Consider the following 17,627-nt stretch of genomic DNA (forward strand, 5'->3'; position numbering starts at 1 on the left):
TTGGAGCAAAACCTGGATGTGTAGAAGGGGATGGATTTTATTAAGACATCTTTAAATAGGACCCATCCCTCCCCCTCCTGCCCTGCTGACAAAGTCTGTGAGGGTTTTTTATTTGTTTTCCAACAGTATCACCTCTTACATGTGGCAGCTTTAATACAGCCCAGTACCTCTTCACATCTCCAAAAGCAGGACATCAGACACATTTGTCTGGTTTGACATCCAGCTTGCCCAAAGCCAGCCAGGCTTAGCTGCTGGAGTAGCAGCTCCATGTCTGGCTTATTCACCCCAGAAGAGGTGAAGAGCCTGTGCCCAGCTGCTGCCTGCAGGAGCAGGGTCTGCTCCTGGTAATGCTGATCTAAGGAACCTCTTCCTGAACCAACCCACCCACTACTCTGTAGACTGATAGAGATGCTTTTGCCCAGGGGATAGCAGAAACCTCATGTCAAAGATTTGAATCTCATGAGACTTTGATTCTCTAGAGTACTGCAGGGAACAGTATATAAGCAGCTTAGTTAAGAAAAATGTTTTCTGTAAGGCATTTTTACCACCATCTTTTCTGTGGTTCCCAGCCAGGCCAGATGAGGTTGGCCAGCATGGCACAGAAGTTCGGGATTCACTACTCCCATCTTTTTTTTTGCCTCGTGCTTTCAGTGGCCACTGCTGAAAGTTACAGTTTAGGAATTTCCATTCCAGGTGGAAATACTTCAGGAGCAGGCTGTAATTTCCATCTAAATTACACAAGTGCATCTTGCAGCCCTTGGATTTAAGCACAGGAAAAGTTGGGACCAGAGCACAATTGCTGCTCAGTTACAGAACCTAAGCAAGTTTTTGGTGTGTGCCACAGGCCCCAGAACCACAGAGAGCAGGGGTGCCCCCAGGCACTGCTGTTCTTTAAACCTGGCTGGGAGTGTTTTCGTTCCAGCTTATTTCCACTCACCACTGATATAATTAAAAAATCTCTGCCCACTGGATTTATTTTTTTTTTAAGTACATGCCTACAATGATCAAAGGATTGTTTCATGTGGTGTGGTGAGGAAAAGAAGCTCTCAAGGTCAAATCCAAAACAGCCTAAAGACTCTGGGACTTGGATCTGACCTCCAGTAACAGCAATGAGCCAGGAGAAGATCAGCAGCTCAGGAACTGGAAAATGAAGCTTTTGAAGCCCATAATGCCCTCTGGCAGTGAGCAATCAATTGACAGAGAAATGGGAAAGAGAGAGCGAGTGAAACGAAGTCAGAGCCTTCAGCCTGGCTGCGGGAAAGGCAGGGCATTCATAAATAGAAAGCAGCACATTTTTTCCTTCCTCTTTCTTTCCCAGGGGAGAGTGGCCATGGGAACAGACACTCTTTGGGCCCCATGGGGCAGGGGGATGCAGGAGAGAGCAGATTGACACAACCTGCAGCAGGTTAATTGGACACATGGCTCCAGTGTCACTGCCCTTAGGACTCTTTTTTCTTTCCAAGAAATAAAGGAAAACAATTAGCCAATATTAGCTGCTCTGAGCAGTCTGGCCATTCAGGACTGCCGTGGGATTTGCCAGCTCATTCCATGTAACACATGGAGAGAGAGCCCTCAGCTGCCAGGGATGCTCATTCACGTCTGTGCCAGACTGCAACCGTGGAAAGGTTATTCCTGGATCCCTTGATAATTCTTATGAACTTATTTCCCTGGCATGCTGAGTGTTTTTTTTCCCGTATTATTTTGCCTTCTTTAAACAGCTCCCAGTTTGGACTGTTTTCCCCCCTCAGCAGTGGGTTTCTGCCTGTGCTGGGCTCACCCTGTGCCTCATTTCCAAACCTACCGAGCAGCTTCCCAGGGGCCCGCAGGTGCCTGTCCCGCGGGCAGGGCTGTCCCGGGCTCTGCGCGCCCCGCGGGGCTGGCCCCGCTCTGCGGGCACGGCCCGCGTCCAGCCCGGGCTCTGCCGGGGAACGGGCTGCGTGCTGCTGGCCAGGCAGAGCCCGCACTGAAACACCCGAGCACTTGGGCTGCTTCCCTGCAGTGACCTGGGCTGCGTGCTGCTGCTGGCCAGGCAGAGCCCGCACTGAAACACTCCGAGCTCTTGGGCTGCTTCCCTGCAGTGACCCGGGCTGCGTGCTGCTGCTGGCCAGGCAGAGCCCGCACTGAAACACCCGAGCGCTTGGGCTGCTTCCCTGCAGTGACCTGGGCTGCGTGCTGCTGGCCAGGCAGAGCCCGCACTGAAACACCCGAGCACTTGGGCTGCTTCCCTGCAGGACCTGGGCTGTGTGCTGCTGCTGGCCAGGCAGAGCCCGCACTGAAACACCCGAGCGCTTGGGCTGCTTCCCTGCAGTGACCTGGGCTGCGTGCTGCTGGCCAGGCAGAGCCCGGACTGAAACACCCGAGCACTTAGGCTGCTTCCCTGCAGGACCTGGAAGCGCAGGGCAGAGCCCTGCCCGGGGGGAAAGCTGTGAGTCCGGGCTGAGCGGCAGTGAGGGCTCGGACCAGAAACGCCGAGCAGAAGTGGCCTGGCCCCAGGCCACGCGCTGTGTGTGCTTTGCAAGCCCCAAAGCTGTGCTCCATGTGTGAGATAACGGGACTGCCTGACAGAAGATCCCGACTTTCCCAGGACATCACAACTGTATATTTCCCTGGAATGACGAGTTCTGTCTTTGCCAAACAAAACTCAGGCTCTTTAATGTGCTTCTCTCATTGCTAGTGCGTGCTTGTTTGGCAGATAGTTACTAGGATAGTTGGTAGGGTTTTTAAAAAAGGGGTACTGGGTATTATTGTTCATGGATGGAGGTGGGGGTGAGAAGGAAAAACAGTGCTTATGTAGCCAGCAAGTTCAAGTGAGGTTCAACTTCGCTATTCCAATATCTGCTGCTATGATAATGAGCCAGTCCAATCAGCTCAAATTAAGGGCTCAGGAAGGCTCAGCCCTTCAGAGAAGCACATTCATGACAAGATTAATTTCTACCACCCAGTGTATGGTGTGGCACCATCCTATATTAACACAGAAACCCTGAATTAAAAAAAAAAAAAAAAAAAGTAACTGAAAAATGCACTAAAACCCAGTGAGGTGTATCATTCCCCTTAATCTCCAATGCTGCTCTTTGCTATTCTCCACTTGGATTAAAATCAGATATACCTCCTGGCACTGTTCAGCTGCCACTTAGAGGAAACCTTTCTCTTCCCCTCCCCACTCTGCAATAAACCTTCACTAGAAGGCAGCACACCTTCATTTTCCAAACAGTTTCAGGTGACTTTTATTAGGGGAAAGTGCAAAATATCAGTAAGCCAACCACTAAAAATCAAACAGTCCAACCCCTCCAAGAAACAAAACAAACCCCAGCTCTGCTCCCTATCGAAATGGCCAGTGGGGCTTTAAGTTTCTTTTCCTTCTGTAAATGCACTTTTCAGGGGGATGAGAACAGGAGGGGCTGCTCTGGGAGAGGCAGGTGCTGCTGCTGCCTGGGCTGTGCAGGGCTGTTGGGATGCAGGGATGCAGGGAAGGCTGGCAAAGCTGTGGGAGAGCCAAGGGCTGCCCAAGCTGGTGTTTATCCCGTGCTTTGGAGAGGTTTGTTCTCGTGTCCATGTCCAGAAGTCAGCAAACATGGAGTGAATATTCCCAGACTGCCAGCGAACACTTCAAAGAGCTTGAGCATTTTCTGAGCTTTTAAATTGAGTTTAAAAAACCTCAAAAGCAACACAACAATAAACAAAAAAGAAAAAAAAAAAGGAAAAAGAAAAGGTAACACAGAACCAAGTACACATCTTCACGGTTCTGTTTCATCCTCTATATTTATACCAGAATGCATCAAAACTCTTATAGTGAGGCAAGATCAAACTCTCTTATTGAACTGCTGATGTAGAGCTGCCTTTTCTTTTATGTTCACACAGATTTGCTGGCCACTGGCTCTACTTACCACTTGCTATGGCCCCATGCTAATGTGAATGATTTGTTGCCGAGGATTAGTTTTTAGCAGCTTCTGTAAACAGTTTGTATACAGTTGTTGCTATTTATTAAATATGTGACATCTAATCCAGTGTTTGGTGCTTATAAAGGAAAGAACCATCTGTGCTTGAGATTAAAACACTTCAATCACTTTGTGCCAAAGCTGCCAGCAAGGGTTCCTTGCTCTGCTCTAGAGAAAAGCCTTGGGAACCCTGGCTTGGGAAGGTGGACTCCTGTGTGGATGTGTCCCTGCATCAAAGTCCTTTGTCTGACACAAGGTCTGTCTGCCAGACAGGAGGAGGGGTGTAGGCATGGTGGAGAGCTGAGAAGCTGACAAGAAAGCAAAGGGTTTTAGCAGAATAAAGAACTAAGAGCTGGGAAGGTGCTGAGAGCTTGGAGTGATCCTGCAAGTCTGTTTCCCACCACCTGCAGAAGCTTCATAAGTCTCTTTTGGAAAAAAAAGAAGAATGTTAATATTCAATTCCTTTGCAGGGCACTGCAAGGGTAACAGCTGTAATCCCTTGTGTGAGCCTGGGGTTTTCCCACCAGTGCAAGAGGTTCCACCAAAGCCCTCTTAGATCAGGCTGAGTGTCCAGGCAAACCCTGGTCGGAGGCTGCAGCCCAAGGACAGCTTGTGAGGCAGCAGAAATGCCTCGGCCTGAATGTTATGCCCTTATTCCAGGCATCAGTTAAAAAAAAAAAAAATGTCCTCTGAAACCCAGTGGAGAAGCCCCCACAACCTGCAGCAGGAGCCCAGGGGCAGCAGGAGCCACAGGGAGCTGAAATCAGCTCTCAGGAACAGCCCGGGGACAGCTGGACAGCTGGACACCTGGACAGCTGGACACCTGGACAGCTGGACAGCTGGACACCTGGACACCTGGACACCTGGACAGCTGGACACAGGACAGCTGGACACCTGGACAGCTGGACACTTGGACACCTGGACAGCTGGACACCTGGACACCTGGACAGCTGGACACTTGGACACCTGGACAGCTGGACACCTGGACACCTGGACAGCTGGACACTGGACAGCTGGACACCTGGACAGCTGGACACCTGGACACCTGGACACCTGGACAGCTGGACAGCTGGACACCCAGCTGACAGGGCCATGCTGGTTTCAAGAACATTCAACAGGAGAGGATATTGCCCCCGCCTTTCTCTCCACAGGGATTTACTGTTCCTGCAGGCTTCCCTGTCTCTTCAGAATGCCATTAGTGTAGCTGATGCTGGTAAATGGATTTGCCACTTTTCCTAACACATTTCTGGAAGAAATGTTAAACAGGTCATCGTTTTTTGCAGACAAAACATCACTTGAGCTCTTTTCTAATTTCCTCTCTATGTGGCAATTCAGGATGGTATCAATGACTCGGTAAATCTCTCTGCAGCAAGACTAATTATGCCTTTTGGTGAGAAAGCAGCAGTGGAACTGGTTTAGTCTTCCAAAAAACTCTACACTATAATATGCAGGACTAATGTGCCTCAGATTTGAAAAGAATTAATATCAATTATTCTCATGCATATTCATGAGAGGAAGACTGGTTTAGCAATCAAGCTAATAGTTTTTGCTTAATTACATTTAGTTGATTTCATGCTATCTTGGCACATTCCTGATTGAATTTAACCATTAAAAAAAAACCCTCCCACAACTACTCCTGCAAACAGCAACACTTGGAGCTCAGCATCCCCTGTAAATAGTGTCTGAGGCTGAGCAGACTGCTCTGCATGGTGGGAGTCGATCACGAGCAGTCTCTCCCTGGTGCAGGGTAGAATCCCAAAGGCATCTCGAAGAGCTGTTCTCAAGCACTCACCGGTGCTGAGGTGGAAGGCAGGCTTTTTTTCACTTTTTTTTTCTTTTTTTGCTTTTTCTGAGTCCAAACCTCTGTCTGCTTGAAGGCAAGGCAGATGGTGGGGATGGGAGATGCAGCCGAGGGGGGCCCAGGCCAGGGGGAAGGTTTGTCCGTGCAGGGGTCGGAGCCCAGCCCCAGCGACAGGCGCTGAGCTGCCGGAGCGCAGGGCTGCGGAGCAGGCGGGTGCTCCGGGCGCGGGGTCTCACCCGGCTCTGTGCCTCTAGCTGTCTTCCAGGGAAGGGCCGGGCTGTGCCGTGCCACACTGCCAACCCCTGTGCTCCGGCAGCAGCATTTGCACGGCACGGAGGGTGGGAATGTGCGGGCAAGGTGAAGGCAGGAGAGTCAGCAGGAGGCTGGGAGGGTTGATGGTTGCGGCAGTGTCGGGGGAGAGCCCGGCTCTGCCTGAGGATGGCAGCAGGGTTTGTCTGCATGGCCGTGCAGGGGGGACAGCTTTGGGTCCGACCAGGGCTGGGGGAGTGGATGTCTCCCAGTAGCGCTGCGTGCTGGGGTTTCATCATCCTGGGCACAAGGCAAGGCCAGGAACAAAACGGGAAACTTCAGCTTCCATGTGCCATTCATTTGTTTTCTTTTTTGATTTCCCCCATGCTAGCAGCAGCAGAAGTAGGGCAGATGCTTCCCTCTCATCCTCTCCTGAGAACTGTCAGTGCACTGATGTCTAAAGGCAGTGTATGTTTTTCAAGTTTGCCTTTTCAGTATATTCATTCATCTATAATTTTCTTCTCCAGTGTACCATTTACATCTGGGCTTTGCTCTGAAAGAAGACTGACACCATTTATCATGTAATGGGGTTTGATAGCTCTCTGACAACTAAACATGTTCTTAAGAGTGTTAAAGAGTTTACAGCCAGCTCTGCCTGAAGGCGACTTTCTGCCCACTGTACCTCAGTCAGCAGCAGCTGTAGCTGCAGCTCTCTGGGCCTGTAGGCAAAGGAAGCATTGACACAGAATCAGCAGCAGTATCCTCTGTAAACTAAATAGACTTACTCTCTCAACAGATAAACTTATTACAGCTGTAATTGAAATCAAATAATTAAACATTATTCAATCTTGGCTTTTCCAGGCAAATGTCAAAACTGAGATCTCATATGTTTCCAAAGCAATCCAGAAGTGGCTTTATCTTGATTCTGGCTGTATGGATGTTATGCTGTGCAGTAGTGCCTGCAGAGGAGTGTAGGGGTTTGCCTTCCTCTGGGCTGTGTGCTCCGTGCCCGGGGCACTGCAGGGAGCTCAGCTGTGTGTGCAGGGGCCCCTCCAGAGCACAGAGCTCCTGGAGCAGAGGCTTCCAAGGACCCCGTGGGGACAGTGCCTCCAAGTGGCATGCAAAGTGCCAGGTCAGGGAAAACTCCTAAGCAGAGGTTTATACTCCACAGGAACCAGCAGGACTTAAGGGGTTTGGAGATTCAAGGTCTTACATTACATCTCAACATCCTTCCACGTGAAACAAAAAGTGGATTAAAGGTTCTCTGTACTTCCCGTGCAACCATATCCCCCACTTTGGCTCAACTTGCCAAGATGCAAGAAGCGTTACCCTTCATTATGGCTTCAGCATTTTCTAGAAAAGATATCCTGCAAGCCCAGTGGTCAGAATCTTGACATCAGAAGTGACTGTGTTCTGCAAACTCTTTCAGTTTATGAATAAATAGGCATTTTCTAGTGAAGAGATGTTTCCTAAAACAAGTGCCTGTCAATAAATACCACAGACATGTATAGCTGCTGTGAGCAGGAGATGTTATTCCTGTGCAGAATCAAGTAGGGAGGAGATTAAGGAACTCTCCATCTGTTTCTGCACTGTGCAGCACGTGGGATATTGCTCAAAATACACTGTGCTCTGTTTCTCAGAGCCTGGGGAGACAGAGGCTGGCACAGGCATGGCAGGATGGAGCTGGACAGTCTGACTCAAAGTGTATTGTAGCTTGGGAAAGCAGAGGGGCTGCAGGAAAAATCCCTTGGTAAATGGAGCACATGAATGAAACCTGGTCCTGATGCCAGATTTATTCTGCAGGCCTTGATGGAGCTAAAAAAGCACATTAGACAAAACCATTATTGAACTTCTTGATTACATAACAATTTCCTCATCGTATTTCCAAGAATATCGAATCTATATTCAAACACCCTCCTACTCTCTCCCACACACCACCCCTTCTCCTTGCTATATCAGCTTCATTACCAAGTATGAAGACAGAAAAAGTATAGGGCATGTTGCCACGAGCAGAGAGATCTCGGATGCTTACCCTGAGATTTTAGAGCCATCTATGGGATTGGGACAGCCAGTTCTCATAAATGTTAATGGCCTTGAAAGTCTCCTGTCTTATGCCTTTATCTCTGTTAGGGTTTTTAGCAGTGCAAAGAAAACAACCAAGCAATAAATATCACCAAACCTCAATGCTGGGTTTGTCCCTGCTGCCTAAAACTCCCCGCTCTGTGCCACCTGTGGGGTGAACACAAACTGCTCCTGCAGAGAGACAGATGGAAACTCCTGAGCAGCTGCCTGCCCTCTTCCCCAGGGAGGAGCACAGACCTGGCCATCACAAAGGAGGAATCTCTGGGGCCACTCTCACCCAGGGCAGGTGGTTAACTCCTGAGAGGTGCCAGGTAGAGGTGGCCTGCCTAGTTTTGGGGGGCATTTTGGAGGAGGTGGGGATTAAAGGCTTGCCAGCATGGCACATCCATCTTGCCTCAGGAAACGGCAGTTGCACAAACTGGCTACACTTGCTCCCAAAATCAGCTTGCTTGTCTCATTTGCATGTGTAATAACCAGCATGTGTGTACAATCATGCTAATCACAACTGCTTTAAATTCATCCAAAACCCTGCCCTGCATGTTCTTGGGTTATTTAGCTTCCACAAAGGAGCCATAGCAGCAATCCAGAGATTCACTCCACCAAAGCCTTTGTAAAACAGCTGATTGAGTGGAGGAGAAGTTTTTTCCTGAAATCCTGCCCATGCTGAGACTTGTACCACAAGCCAGGGCCATCATTAGGGCTCCTTCCAATACCTTCTGCAAGCAACCTGGTAAAGTACCTGAGGGGATTTTCACAATTTATGGTGTATTGCTACAGGTGAAATGCAAGAGAAAATACAGAGAAGCAAAGAGGAAGGGGACTGCAGAGCTTCTCTCATGCAAGCTATTAGTGGAAATGGTCTGAAAGTTGTGTGGGGAAAATCCAGCCTTACCCCCTGTCAGCTTTACAAGCGGCTGCAGCAGTGTCTGTGCTGCTCTGCTGAGATGCCCACCCAGTCCAGCCTGGTCTGTCGGGCTCCTGTCCTCAGCTGGGGTGCAGCCAGCCTGGGGACACTGGAGAACACTTGTCACAGCTGTGGCTCCCCCATGCAGAGACTCCTGCACCTGCCCGTGTCACAAATGTGTCCTCACACCACTCATTTCAGCTATTGGTGACTCCTGATTTGTTTCCTCTGCTTCTGAATTTTAGGCTGCAAGCTTTTCCAATTTTAGTTATGCATTTTTTAGGACATCCAAGTCAGCAGCTCTGGATGCTCCTGCAGGGATGCTGGAGGTGCCTTCCCCGATCCCAAAAAACAGCCCACATATGCCAGCTAGGCCAGCAGCCAGACCTGGGACAGGGACAGCTTGCTCCATAAGTGACATGGATCACAAAATCTAACAGGCCTCTGGTGCTGAACTTTCCTGTCCCTTCTGCCAGTCCAAGCCTGGGCTCTAGGGACCTTCCTGTGCCTGAGCCTGTTCAGCCTCAGCTCTTTGATTGCCCATCCAAAGTTCTCACGATCACAAGGCCACGTTTAATGACTTTTAAGGAATCGTGGAGATCAGTGCCACAGGAGAAGGCTGTGTCCCATGCTTCCTTCCATTTCATGCAGCTGTGAGCAGCTGGAGAAGCAGCGAGATCTGGGGTCAGTGCTCTGGAACAGGGACCACAGGTGCTTTTTTACAGTGACTGGAAAAAAGATTTCCAGTTCTGTAAGAGCTGGAGGGATTGTTTCTGCTCAAGTCAAAATTGGTCCCATTGGCTTTTCTTGTTGAAGGGAAGTGAACCTGGAAGAGTAAAGGGAGGAGGAAAGGCCAGGGATGGAATGAAAAGGCTGCCTGTGATGCACAACATCCCTAGAGGCACCCCTGGGAGTGTAAATGTCTTCCCTGCAGCTTTCTGTCTCTCATTACTGACAGTGGAAAATACAAGAGCTGCCAAGCTAGAGGTTCAGTACAGCCAAGATGGGAAACCTTATTAGAGAGACAGATGGTGATTTCTATAATCTGAAATCCCAGACTGTAAATACTTTGGGACAGAGCCCTGTGCAACTGAACAGTGCTAAAGCCTGACAGCAGCAGCTGGATCCAGTTTTCTGTGCACAATTGCTCCATGGGTGGCTTTTAGTAGATGGTAGATGCTACCAGGACAAGATATCTCTTACAGAAGGAGAAGGATCTTCTAAACCCTGCTGGAGATACTCCATCTCAATTTTATGTACTTTCCAATTGAAAAGTGCCTTGAATAACTGAGGACAATCAACTCACATTTAGAAGTTTTTCTTAGCCTAAGAAGATTCTCAAAAATATGGTTGCAGTCGATGAGTAAGGGGGAAAATCTGTCTCTTGGGAGCACAAGTGACATCTTGCTGCAACTTGTGGGAGAAATTATAAATGTCTGTCTCTGTTTATTGCTTAGCTTTGCAGCTAAATCTCCTAAATCAAAATCAAATTTTACCCTTAAATCTTCCAGTTTATTTATTTATATTCATCTGACATTGCCTTGATCTTCAAAGCAGGAAGGTATATCAAAGGAAACAGAAGGTTTGACACCAATTACTGCTGCTGGATGCCATTCACTGCATAAAGATGGAGTGTTAATATTTACACTGAAAGTGAGGGAGATAAAACCCAACAGGTACACACATCTAAGCCTACAAATAAGCCCTTCTGTGTATAGTGGGCAGAGATAAAGCCAAGCAAGCCTAATTGAAATTACCATTGCAAATATCCCAAACACCTTCAGAAATGGTGGATTGTAAACATGGATTGTGACAGCAAAACCACCACAAGAGCCTTCTAGGAAAGCAAATCAGGCTCTCTGTTTTTCAGAGGTAGTGCCTGGTCTCCAGGAGATGGTCTTTTGAAACAAGCCACCATGAAGAAGTAATTAACATCTAAATTTCCCCACACTTCACCATGAGACACTTGACTTACATTTTATTCTCTTGAGTTTGAGATGTGTGAGGCCCCCAGTGACTGGGCCTGCCCTGCCTTGGCTGTCTCAGTGCCCAGTTTGGTTTGTTCAGATGCTTGCTCTCTCCTCCAGAAAACTCAAAATGGCTTAGAAAGCTTGGTGAAGTTTTCATGTTTTTCACAACCATCAAGAATTGAATTAGAGATGAGTCATTAAACAAGAGTGTATTATTTGTATGCTTATGTAGTAGAATTGTATGCACATCTCTGTAATTAGCCATCAGCACCCCAAATTACAGCAGTAACCGTTCATTAAATGGAGGACATTGCTCCGATCAAATCACGTATTCACGATTGCATTCCTTCTTGCTTAAATTTCAGAGCTTGTTGTCCAGATGGGCCTCGTTGGGCACCTAATTAGTAGTTAATCAAAAGCTCCTGCTGCTTCACAGCCCTCCTGGCGTCCTAGCTGTTCCTTACATGTTCCTTGACTGCATGGAGATGAAAGCACAGGAGTCGAGGTAGATGCTTTATCTCCTTTATGCGTCTGCCATAACTAAAACAGCTTCCAAAATAAACTCAGCTCAGGATGCATTGGTTATCCAACTTCTGTGTACTGAGCAAAATGGGTCTTGCAACGTGTGAGTGAAAATGGAGCCACGTGTTAACGGCAGCAAGAGACAGCGTCGTGTATTCTGAGATTAACTCACTGTTTTCTCTTTCCTTTCCAGATTTTGGCAATCATTTCCATCATGTTTATTGTACTATCTACAATTGCCTTGTCCCTTAATACACTTCCTGAACTACAAGGCGTGGATGAATTTGGGCAGACCACAGATAACCCCCAGCTGGCCCACGTGGAAGCAGTGTGCATTGCGTGGTTTACAATGGAATACCTCCTGCGGTTCCTCTCCTCCCCTAAGAAATGGAAGTTTTTCAAAGGCCCGCTGAATGCTATAGATTTGCTGGCCATCTTACCCTACTATGTTACTATCTTCCTCACAGAATCCAATAAAAGTGTACTTCAGTTCCAAAATGTACGAAGAGTGGTCCAGATATTTCGGATTATGAGGATACTCCGGATTCTAAAACTCGCCCGGCACTCAACGGGTTTACAGTCCTTGGGGTTTACACTGAGGAGGAGTTACAATGAACTTGGATTACTCATCTTGTTTCTGGCTATGGGCATTATGATCTTCTCCAGTTTAGTGTTTTTTGCAGAAAAGGATGAGGATGATACAAAATTCAAGAGCATCCCAGCTTCTTTCTGGTGGGCAACAATCACCATGACAACAGTAGGCTATGGAGACATTTACCCCAAAACTCTTTTGGGTAAGATAGTAGGAGGACTGTGCTGCATTGCTGGTGTGCTGGTGATAGCTCTTCCCATCCCAATTATTGTCAATAACTTCTCTGAGTTTTACAAAGAGCAGAAGAGGCAGGAGAAAGCCATTAAGCGCAGGGAAGCTCTTGAAAGAGCAAAAAGAAATGGCAGTATTGTTTCCATGAACATGAAGGATGCATTTGCCCGTAGCATAGAACTCATGGACATTGTGGTTGAAAAGAATGGAGAAAGCATAGCCAAAAAGGATAAAGTCCAGGACAATCATTTATCTCCAAGCAAATGGAAATGGACCAAGAGAACACTCTCTGAAACTAGTTCTAGTAAATCTTTTGAAACTAAGGAACAAGGATCCCCAGAAAAAGCCAGGTCATCTTCAAGTCCCCAGCACCTGAACGTCCAACAGCTGGAGGACATGTACAACAAAATGGCAAAGACTCAGTCCCAGCCAAACCTTATCACTAAAGAGTCGAGTCAAGCTGGAAAGCAAAAGGAAGAGCTAGAAATGGAAACCCTTCCTGGGCCCATGGTGCCGCTGCTGGCGACTCGCACTGACGGGATCGTGGACATGAGGAGCATGTCCAGCATCGACAGCTTCATCAGCTGCGCCGCCGAGTTCCCCGACCCCGCGCGGTTCTCGCACAGCCCGCTCACCGCCCTGCCCTGCAAGGGGGGCATCAACGTCATCCAGGAGCAGAGCAGGCCGGAGGGGAGCGGTGCCAGGTACGTGGACATGAACCCCAGCTCTGAAAGCAGCCACCGTTCTGCTTTTTTCATTGAAAGTCCCAAAAGCTCCATAAAGGCCAGTAACCCCTTAAAACTAAGATCTCTGAAAGTCAACTTCATGGAAGAGGACACCAGCACATTAGTACCAGCATCACATGTACTGAGAACATATCCAGACCCTCTCAAGAGCCGGGGAGCTGCTGCTGCTGCCACAGATACTTCCTTACTCTCTGACAGGTCTCTCATGAGCCCAGAAACCTCGATCTACACAACTGCGAGTGCGAGAACCCCCCCAAAGTCACCAGAGTCCCAGGCGGCCATAGCTTTCAACTTCCACGATGCTGGTATACACAAATACATAGATGCTGACACTGATGATGAAGGTCAGCTGATGTATGACTCAAGTCCGCCTGGAAATGTGAGTCCCAAGTACAATGTTGCAAACAGTGGCTATCTAAAGCAAAAGGACCATGTTTATAGAACAGACAAGAACCATCTAGAAGCTGCAGCTTTACCCACCTCCCCTAAGCTGATAGGGCAGAACTGCATTTACTCTATGGAAGGTATCACTGGAAGAACCCAGGGCAATCAGGAGACTGTCAGACTAGAAAATCACATTTCCCCAGAAGTCCATGTATTACCAGGCAGTGGAGGACATGCTAGCACACATGATCAAAGCATCTGAGGTGGGGTCTGAAAGAACTTATTGAGAGTTTAAAGGAATATCTTCACAGTCAACACAAACAAAAGAGCTTCTGCATGGCATGAACTTGGCTGAAACAAGCCACCTGTTTCTAAAAGTCTGGGGGAGGTCCAGTGTGGGTTTGTGAAAATGTCCTTCACTGAAACAACTCTAAAGACATTGCCCACATCAGTCAAAAAAATGATTGCAAATCATGATCACACATTGATCTCCTTTCATGTTGTCCAGTGAAGCCAATGTGACCAAATATCCATCCATTCCCCTTGAACGCTAGAGCTCCTTTTGGAAATATTAACATCTGATTTGCATTAGTTCCATAAAGGATGCCAAGGCAGCCAGATTTGAACTCTGGAATAAATTGCTGGGGTTGGTATAAAGCTTTCAAAAACACAATGCTCAGTGCTTCAGGGCAGCGGTTCCCCATCTACAGCTTTCTCTGATGGATATTATGTTTAAAGGTAACAGGGAACACTTGCATTATTGGAAAATCCAAGTGAAAAGAATTTGAAACAATGAATGGTCTAGAGAAACCAATTCTTAAAATGCTCTTTGTGCGTTTAACAATTTGATATCCTGTAGGACCTGATGTTTTCTTTTGAAATATTAGCAGGGTGAGTTGCACCACTTGTATCTAATTCCAAACATGCCCTAGGACACAGTGAGACTTGCACTTGCCCTCTGCTAGAAGCCGGTAGCTGCCCCAGGGCCAGCGCGTGGCCCGCGGGAAGGCCGGAGGAGCCATGCAGAAGCGGGACGCCCCGAGGCACCGCGGCCGGAGCCCTGCCCGGGGCTCGCCCGGCGGCGCTCGCCCTGCCCGCCCGGCGATGAGCCGCGGCTGCCCTGCCCGAGCCAGGCACTGCCGGGGCCCCGGCGCGGCCGAGCCTCGCCCGGGGCCGGGAGAGGAGCAGGTTGGTCCGAAGCTTTTTGCGCCCAAGCAGCGCAGTGAAAGATATGCAAGTGTTACATAAATATGCAAAAAGAGGGATTCGTTAGTGAGCCGTCCCAGGCCTGGCTGTGCTCCCTCTCGCCAGGAGGCCGGGCAGGAGAGGCTCCTGCAGGGCCGTGGCACGAAGCAGCTGCGAGAGGCAGGAGAACCAGGCCTGATGTTTTAATAACATCCAGTCATTTTTAAATGAAACAAGAAAATAAAGAGGAAAGAAAAAAAAAAAAAAAAAAAAAAGATCTGACCATTTTAAGTGAACAGAACTAGCAGCCACCAGCCTAGGTTTTTAAAATATTATTGTTTCAATAAAGTTATGTCAAATTGTGTAGGAAATAATTTGTCTTTGGTTTTTAATCTCGGGGTGGGGGGAAAAGCACTTTATGTTGATTTTTTGTTGTCGTTGTTGCAATGCTGGAGTAGGATAGCAGAGTGTTAACAATCAAGCACTTTAACCAAGCACTACTTTAATTTGTGCCTCTTGTTGTGACTGTGATTTGTTACAAGCCTGTAGCAAGTCACAAGTTGTCCTGTGATAACTGTGATGGTAACCTTTTATGTTGTTCTCTGTTTCTACTGTAAAACTCGGTTGTAAATGACTCCGTCACTGAGCGTTTCCTGAGCTGACCCTGAGGTCCTGCCGGGGTGTGTAGCAATGCGCAGGCAGCGGGTCCGGGGATGAGCTGAGACACGGGACGTGGGAGCAGAGGGGCACACGTGGGAGGGAGACCCCCCGAAGCCACTCGAGTCCACTGCATTTTGTTCCTTCCTATTGTAAAAAACGAGTGTTGGTTAGTCCTGAATGTAGCCGTGTGTCCGTCCCGGCCGTGCAGCACTGTCTGTAACCCGTAATAGTGAATGCAGCATGTACGGACAAAAGCAATAAGCACATTTCTGTTTTAGGAGCTAGCGTGGGCTGTGAGGATGGCTCTGCCCGGCTCCTCCTGGGCGCGGAGCCGTGCCCGCGGCGCTGTGGCTCCGCTCGGCTCCGCTCCGCTGGCCCGTCCCGGCCGCGGGCCCGCTCGGAGCCTCCCTGGTGGCCCAGCAGGGCGAGGCCGGCGAGCGGCCGAGCCGGGCCCGGGCCGGGCCGAGGGCAGGGGAGCCCCGGGCGGGGCCGGGCACGGCGTGTGCGGGGCGCCCCGGCGCTCCGAGCCGCGCCCGCTCCGGCCCCGCCGTCCGCAGCCCGGAGCCCGCCCGGGCAAGCACGGCGGGATTTGGCCATAGCAAATACAAGTGTACTTAGAGGAACCGACGTATTGCTGAGATACTGGCTGAGATCGAGTCGTCACGAAAAAGTGAAAAGTAACTTTCCAGCAGATAAGCTTTAAATACCGATTTATTCTGCGGCTTTCTGAGGCCACAGAGCGGCAACAAGAAATCTTAAAGAGAACAGTTATAATATAATCTCTGTGTTTCAGTGATCAGTCATGTCTGCCATCAGCACAAATGTAAAAAGAAAAGAAATCAGGGAATTTTTTTTTTTTATAAAGTAATAGTGATTTCCAAGTTAAATATTTTTAGAGCTGATGCTTTCATGTGGAAAAAAAAGTCATATTTTACATATCACGAAAGTGAACGTATTTAAATATAGCCATATAGCATAGTATTTACCACACTCTCATCCAAACTGATGTATTTGGTTTATAGATGGCACTGACAAAAATGTATAAATCAACAATTCTATCATTTTTTTATCTGATAGTCAACTGGTGCAACTCTCCTTGTAACCAAAGGCCCTCTGTCTGCCTTGCGTGATCGCTCATGACACACACCTTATGTCATCTATTTAGTCCTACCTTTAAAGTAGCATTTTACTGAGTCACTTTTGAAAGTCAAATTCAAAAGTATCATTTAAAAAAAATCTTCCTTTTAAGTCTGAATAGCCAAAGTCCTATAGATTTCTTATAGAAAGCAAATAATTTAAAATTAAGCATATAATATGCTTGAAGAGCATTTCTTTCTTATTTGTGTACAAAGATGTAGCTCTCATTTTGTGCCCAATTAAAAAGGAAGTATGTTTAATTTATTTTAATGAAATAAAGTCTGAATATGAAATATGTATCTATATATGTGTGTGTGTGCATAATACACATATATATAATGTAAGCACTGGGAAATCTACTCTAAGCTAAAGCTATGGTAGACTAAATCTGTACTCATTGCAAAGGAAAGGCAGTGTTTGGAAAACATAATGCTCACCAAATCCTATAGAACCTAGAAAGACAATTTCGTTTTTGTTTGTTTGATACATGTTTCCCAAAGTTCATAGCGGTTGGGGAAAAGAGGCAACATCTCTTGCACCGAGCTAAAGGGGGTGGTTTAATCACTGATATTTGGAATTCAGGTCTGCAAATTTACTGTGCACCAAGTGTCAAGCAAGCTGACAGAGCCTGACCTGCTGCTGCAGAAGACATCACACCTGCAAGGACTCTCTCTGGACGTGTGATGTCTGTACTTGCTTGTGTCTTACACCATCAACATCACTTTTAACACATACCTACAAATATATATATAGAACACACACACACATATACACACACGTATATATGTGTGTGTGTCTGTGTGTGTCTGTGTGTGTGTGGAAAGAGAGGGTGCAGTTTTCTTAACCAGGAGGCTAAAGATTATTTGAGTTTTAGCCTTGAACAGAGGAAAAAAACAGTGACTTTGCAGTAGATTTCTCAGTGCCTTTTCTTAAAAACTTCACTTAAGCACACTTACAGAAAAAAAACCCAACCCAAAACAAAAGAGTCTCCTGTGAAATCCACATTTTTCTGAAAGGTTTGAGAGTCAAAAAAAAAGGTAGAAGAAAGGAAAAAAAAAAAAGAAAAAAAGGCAAGAGAGAGGAAAAGAAATCCATGGAACGCACATTCCCTTCCTGAACATGCCGTGTGTCAAATGCCAGGGAGTATCTGCCTGGGCGAGTCATGAGAAACACATCTGAGGCGGTCAGGTTGTTTGGCAACTATGGCTGTGATAAACTGTAGCCTTTTC

General features: G+C 47.6%; 1 protein-coding gene across 1 annotated transcript in view; it reads left to right on the forward strand.

The window, feature by feature from the left end:
* The window catches only part of KCNB1 (potassium voltage-gated channel subfamily B member 1), a 101,003-nt gene extending 86,127 nt beyond the window's left edge, over positions 1-14,876 (forward strand). Inside the window, exon 2 of the mRNA XM_053993183.1 lies at positions 11,657-14,876. Coding sequence (XP_053849158.1) covers positions 11,657-13,678 — 2,022 coding nt within the window. The 3' untranslated portion in view covers positions 13,679-14,876. The remainder of the gene's footprint in view (positions 1-11,656) is intronic.
* The last annotated feature ends 2,751 nt before the right edge of the window (positions 14,877-17,627 follow it).

Source organism: Vidua macroura, chromosome 17 (assembly GCF_024509145.1).
Source record: "Vidua macroura isolate BioBank_ID:100142 chromosome 17, ASM2450914v1, whole genome shotgun sequence".
Taxonomy (NCBI): Eukaryota; Metazoa; Chordata; class Aves; order Passeriformes; family Viduidae; genus Vidua; species Vidua macroura.